General features: G+C 38.4%; 1 protein-coding gene across 1 annotated transcript; it reads right to left on the reverse strand.

Moving 5' to 3' along the window:
• Positions 1-242: 242 nt before the first annotated feature.
• On the reverse strand, positions 243-3,683 carry LOC111896816 (disease resistance protein RML1B). Its single transcript, XM_023892802.3, has 2 exons — positions 3,158-3,683; positions 243-770 (listed from the first exon to the last, which is right to left on the reverse strand). Exons 1-2 carry the CDS (start codon positions 3,457-3,459, stop codon positions 731-733), a joined length of 342 nt encoding a protein of 113 aa, XP_023748570.1. The 5' UTR covers positions 3,460-3,683; the 3' UTR covers positions 243-730.
• Between the last annotated feature and the right edge of the window lie 3,069 nt (positions 3,684-6,752).

Genomic DNA, 6,752 nt, shown 5'->3' on the forward strand with positions numbered 1-6,752 from the left:
AGTCATGTTAGCAATGGATAAATAACCACAACAATAGATAAGCAATCAGAGAATGAGGAGAGCAACAAACCAACAGAAGCAACCAATTGAACAGCAAGAGATCGAACAACAACAACGACAAACTAATAAAAGCAAACGAATACCAACAATCAAACGAACATAAACTGGGAAAGAGCAAGAGATCGATCTACGCCACAGATAACTGCTACAAAACCTTCTAACAATGTATCAAACCTCCACTCTGATACCAGGATAATATTTTCATATGATTATTAAAAGAGAGAAATTACAAGGTTCACAATGAAAAGCATGAAGGATACAAAGAAGAAATGGGAGAATAAATACTAGCTAAGACTAAATCATAATCAACTAAAGCGTAAAGGGCCCATAAACATGTGGGCTAAAGACATATATAGGCTAACACCATTGTATTTGACCCCTAATAATATATAAAATAAAAAAACTATATAATTATAGATAAACTAATACAATGTGAAGGAAAAAGAAGCTTCAACAAAGGAAGCATATCACCTTTCCATTTCGCAAAACATCATAAGATTCCTTATTACACCAGACTCTACTACGTTGTGCAGTGTTCTTTGGTAATTCTTGATGGACTACTTCTCTCCCCATCTCCTATGGCAGTGGATGCATCATAATTTTCTTGTTTGGTGAGATAGAAAGAAGGCATCTATTGATTAGACTTTTGATCCCAAATATTACGAAGTAATCATGCTCCATTATGTTTACCATGTAATCCATGTCTTTGCCTACGAAAAAACAAGCAATATGCAAAAACAACTCTTTGTTAGAGTCATGTGGCAAGGAGTTGTAGCTCCTAATTAGTACACATTTAATTCCAACGTCAATATCTTTTCCCAATGAGTTCAATGTGCTTTTCCAAAATAGGATGCTATTATCTTGTGATAGAGAGGAACCCAACACTTCCAATGCTAACGAATTTCCTTCACAATACGTCAATACCTATTTTGCAAGCTCCTAGTAACCTTCCATTAGACTTTTCGATATGAAGGCATGTCGACTCAAAAGCTCTAATGATTCATCATCATCCAGTAATTTCATTTGGTACTCTTGACACCTCCAAGACCTAGACTCAAACCGTGTACCTAGATTGTTTTCTCTTATTGTTATTATAATCTTGCTTTGTTTGTTAATATGCCCTGGTAAAGCTACGAAGTGGCTCAGTTCAACAATGTCATCAAGAAGAATAAGTGCAAAAAAGCACGTCTGGTCCCTATTTTAAAAAATTAACTCATATTGTACCTTGTTAGTTTAAAACTTACACATGTCATCTTTCGGGCATAAAAAGACCATTTTGCCCTTATTTATTTCTTTTTTGATTTATTTATTAATTATTAATTTATTAAAAGAAATTTTTTAATTAAATATATGGTTCCTTCACCATTGTCATTGACCAACACCACCATGTCCGACCACCACCACCACTATTAAGTTCGATTTTTTGGGTTTGTCGAAAGAAGACTCTAACAACCGATCTCCTCTCATCATCGATAGTATGGTTGAATGGTCGAAGAAGAAGAGGAGATGGGTGTGACGTGGTATCCTAGCGACGAAGATCTAAAGGGGAAGGGGATGGGTAGACCAAAACCCTAAATCGTTGTCTACATCTGAAGTGTCAAAAGCTAAACCTTAGATCGTCTTTATATCTCTTAATTGATGTGCATCTGGTCCGGTCACCATCCGCACATATATACATAACCATCACCTAATATCTAAGTATTCGAACAGATGTGGCAATAGTTAGGGTTTCAAATGGTGTTAGGGTTTCAGCGCAGATCTACAGTAGCGATAGAGGTGATGGAAGCTTTGCGAGGTCAACTTCTCTGACGAGGTGGTGTCTTCAAACATTGCTAGAAGTGGTTTCGTACGTCGATGGTTAGGGTGAGTGAGTGAGGGAATTGGGTGGAGACTCGATAGATGTAGAGAAGGTCTGTCGGAGAGTGGAGACGGTGATGGTGGTCGGTGACTTGGCAGCAAGTTGGGTCTCCTCTTTCACTCTCATCGAGTCTATGTGTATGTTTCCGATCAACAACAAAGTGAAAGGTGGGGAAAGTGAAGGTGGAGGGGTGGTCAGTGGTGTAGTAGGCCTTTATTTTATTTTTTTATATATTTAAAAATAACAATAAAAACATCAAATTGATTGAAAATTAAAAATACAAAGGTATTATGGTCATATCAATTCTGGCACCGACTAAGTTCAAAACAAAATCGTCTTTCAAAGATGAAGGGTGCAAAGTTAAACCAAACATGGGATCGTCCGAATTAAGTTTTGAAAATAAAGATTAAACATGTCTTTTAGCACATGCATGAATGATGATTCATATAATTACTCAATGAATAATTAACTTTCCTAATGCAACATACTACTGATAAATGTTTAAATTTGATTAAAAGTTCCGCAATGAAGATCAAAATTCAAATAAAACCTGGTCTATTAAAGTGTTTACAATAGCATAGAAGATTTTTTCACTTTTACTAAATATTAAACTGTATATGAAAACTAAATTAAAATAAAACAAATATTGATAGATTACACAAAATTATGTAAATTAAATCCCTTATGGTCCAGTTCGTAAAAGGCTAAACTGTAAATTGGAAACGTACTCTTCTTTTCGAGAAAGAACCAAAAACTTACTTAGCTTTAGCTCTAGTCAAGAGTCAAACGTGTATATGGTAAGCATTAACCTGTTCACCTCTTGACATAAAAAGAGGAAATCGTTGCCTATTTGTTCCTGATTACATTTTTCTCACTTATTTCGAATTCTTTTTCAGAACTATAAGTCGGGATTGAACTCAGCACCTCCTTGCTATAAAACACCATGTTATAGACCATATTAACCAAGTGGGATAACCCAACTTGTATTTATTTCTAATTGAATTACATTTTCACCAACTCCTCCGAATTTCTATGAAACAAACATCCCCTAAAAGTTCAAAGTTATTGACAAATTTAACAACAAAAAATTGACTGGGTCATGAATTTGATATATAGACCAAAATTTGGCTAGAGGTTAATACCAATTATAGTCCAGTTATTGAATAAAGTACTATCCAGTTAAAAATGCTCAAATAGATATCAGTAAAGATTAAATTAAGAACAGATAAACAAGCATACCCAGACAAAACCATGCTGGCCAAATCAGCAACCTCCTTAAGAGCTTTCTTCCACTGGTTAACTTTGTCATTTGTCCACTTTGAAGAGGCTTTGACTTCGATTTCGTAGGTTTCATTTTGATTCCTAACGTCAGATGGATCAACGTGATAAAAAACTGGTAGAACGAAATGACTGCACTCCCTTCTTTGTGTGAGGATCAACAGAAGCTCGTCTAGGCACCAAGTGGACGTTGCATAGTTTTTTGACAATACAACTACTGAATCCCTAGATTCTTTAACTGCACTCTCGATCTTTGGCTTCATGTGTTCAGCTCTACTGATTTCTTCGTTATTATCGCTAAAAGTACAAATTCCTGGTCGCTTTAATGCATAATAAAGATGATCTGTAAATGAATTACGAGTATCTTCGCCTCTAAAGCTTAGGAAAACGTTAGCGAGGTAGGAGAAACGGTAATACAAGAGGAAGAACCGGAAGCCATTGAAATGTCATATGCGAGAATGGAAGATGAAGTCATAGTCTTCCTTTTACGATAGAAAAAAATAATAAAAAAAAATCAAGTGGATCTGGTTTTAGTCAAAGAAAATATTCAATAATGCAAATTAACAGTAATACACACAGATGATAAGTGATCAGAGGTCAACAATGTTCTATTTTGTTTACAAAAAAAAAAAAAAAAAAAAAAAAAAAAAACTATCATTTTTTTCTTATTCATTACAGGGAATTATATAGAATTACCACATGAATAGGACTTTTTTATGATTGGCTGGAATTCTTTTTTTTTTTTATGTTTGGTGGGTTATTTTTAATCATAATGATTTCATCTGTTCCTTTTGATACTTGTTATATACAAGATCCTTACGATGTTATGAACTTATGTTGTCCTCCCCACCTCCCACTGCATCCATTTACAAATCTACAGCAGATTTACACCGCCTCTATTCTTTATCTACTTCTTTCACCGCCTTCGTTTTCTAACACGAGACACAAATCCAGTTTCTTCCTCACTTATCTCTGCGGCTTCACCTTCAATCAGAAACCATTCCCCTTACCTAATCGATTCGATGCGATTGACTCTCTCACCCAATATCTTCCGATTACTCGACTCTACCTATTCTTTTGTCGACTCCGTTCACAACCCATCGGCCATGGTAATTTGAGGTTTTTTGTGGATGATATCTCTTATCTGCAGGGACAATTAGGTCCATTTGATCCCCATTGGAACGTCTTCAGGATTCTTCAACTGAATGTTCTTCACTTCGACATCTTCGAATCCTTCATGTAAGCTTTTCATATTCTGAAGCTTCATTTCGATTTTAATGTTGTTTCTTTTTAGTATTGCTCCACTTTCAATAGATGTCTGTTTCATGTTTTAATTTCATCCATTCTCATCAAATTTATGCGTATTTGAATGCCTGTTGTAGGGTTTTGTTTTGAATATCTGATCAGGGTTTTTAGTATTTGCCAATTGCCACCATTTCTTTTTTCGATAATAACTTTCCCTTGATTATTCACTTATATACAACAACGACAATTACCATAATTCTAATTTTCCTGATGCCAGAGTAATTAGAAGGATTGATCTGTTCACGAATAATTCCTATTCGTGCCTATGGTAACCAGAGAAGCACCCCCTTCTTTCCATCATATATGTAACGACCCGTCTCCGGTATGATAATTCCTTGGTATTTATTTTGAAGTTTTGCAAGAGGGACTCGGCGAGTTCATAGCCTGACTCGCCGAGTAGGGTCGGGATTTCGAGCACGTGTTAGCTGGCGACTCGGCGAGTCCATATTCTGGACTCGGCGAGTCTGTCCGTCTGGGAGAAACCCTAAATCCCCGGGTTGCCCACTATTTAAGCCACCTTATAGCCCCCAATCTCGCCTCCTTCACCCTCAAAAGCTGTGAGAAAACCCTAATTCGTTCTTGAGTGATTCTAAGTGATTTTGTGTGCTATTGTGAAGGCTTGAAGAAGGAGAAGAAGAAAGGAGCAAGGAGAAGGATTGTAGAGCAGAGATTCAAGGGAAAGCAAGAGCTCTTTGAGGTATTCTTCAGTTTTCCTTCTCTTTTATGCCTTAAAACCCTTTCTAGATCTTGTTAATGCCTTTCTCAAAGCCTTATGTTGATATGGAAGCTCTCTTATGCCGAGATAACCTTAGATCTGTTCATTTAGGAGTTGTAGAGCCCAGATCTATTGCCTTTATGGAGCTATTTTGCATATTAACCCTAGATCTACCCCTTTTAAGCATCTTTTAGCCTTTATTCCCTTGTTCATGTGTTTGTACACGTAAAGTTGGAAACTTTACGTGGTAAATCAGCTTATTGGACTCAGATCTATCATTTGTATGTTTTGGATTCGAACAGAATCGAGTGTAGAATAGTTGCATGGCGGTGACTCGGCGAGTCGAGTCGCGAGTCCCCGAATTCTTCCTTTTGAGCGGTGTCGAGTGGGACCAGTGAGTAGTGGAGTGGACTCAGCGAGTTTGAGGGTAGACTCAGTAATGGAGGAACTCGGCGAGTTGTTCATACAACTCAGCGAGTCCAAGGCAATCTTCTTAAACTCAAGAACAACTCGTCGAGTTGTTCATAGGACTCGGCGAGTCGGATGAAGATTGTCTGAGTTCTTGGATCGGGAGAGTACTCGTCGAGTCGATGCCATACTCGACAAGTAGCAGCGAGCAGGGTCGAGGAGTGAGAATAGGGACTCGGCGAGTTGGCGGCCCAACTCGGCGAGTCAGGTCAACTGTGGGTTGACTTTGTCTGAGAATTGACCTTGACCAACAGTTGACTTTGACCAAGGGTAAAAGAGTCATTTTACCCAGTGCAGTGTTTAGTATTTGATTGAGTGTGTTTATGGACTTATAGCCGGGGAGATACCGGAGCAGCAGCAGTTAGCCCTCAGAGCTATTCACTCAGCAGCCAGTTCACGAGGTGAGTTTCCCTTCAGTAGGAACGGGTCTACGGCCACAATGTCGGCCCGTTTAATTATCAGTAGTTCCGGACTTTGGTCTGATACAATAGCTAGAGTGCTTGATGTCTTTGTGATTCAAGCATATTTGTGTTATGTGTTCCGGACTTCGGTCCGATGCAGTATGCAGTATGTGTGATTATAATAGTTGTTATGCGTTATGCTATGTCATGATCAGTTAGTTCCGGACTTCGGTCCGATGCAGTTAGTTCCGGACTTCGGTTCGATGCAGTCAGTTCCGGATTTCGGTCCGATGCAGTTAGTTCTGGACTTCGGTCCAATGCAGTTAGTTCTGGACTCTGGTCCGATGCAGGGGACAAGGTCCCGGTCAGTTCCGGACTTCGGTCCGATGCAGCTAGTTCCAGACTTCGGTCTGATGCAGTGGGCAAGGCCCAGTATATGCTTTATATGTATTGTATGGTATGTGGTAGTTTGGGGGAGCTCACTAAGCTTCGTGCTTACAGTTTTAGTTTTGGTTTTAGGTACTTCCGCTAGCAGAGGGAGGAGCTCGGGATGATGGCATCGCACACACCACAGCTTCAGCTTTTATCCTGGGAGTTGGTTTAGTTTTGATTTTTATATGACATGGATATGATACAGTTTTCCGCACAGTGTTGTTTTTATTATGTT

Source organism: Lactuca sativa, chromosome 9 (assembly GCF_002870075.4).
Source record: "Lactuca sativa cultivar Salinas chromosome 9, Lsat_Salinas_v11, whole genome shotgun sequence".
NCBI lineage: Eukaryota > Viridiplantae > Streptophyta > Magnoliopsida > Asterales > Asteraceae > Lactuca > Lactuca sativa.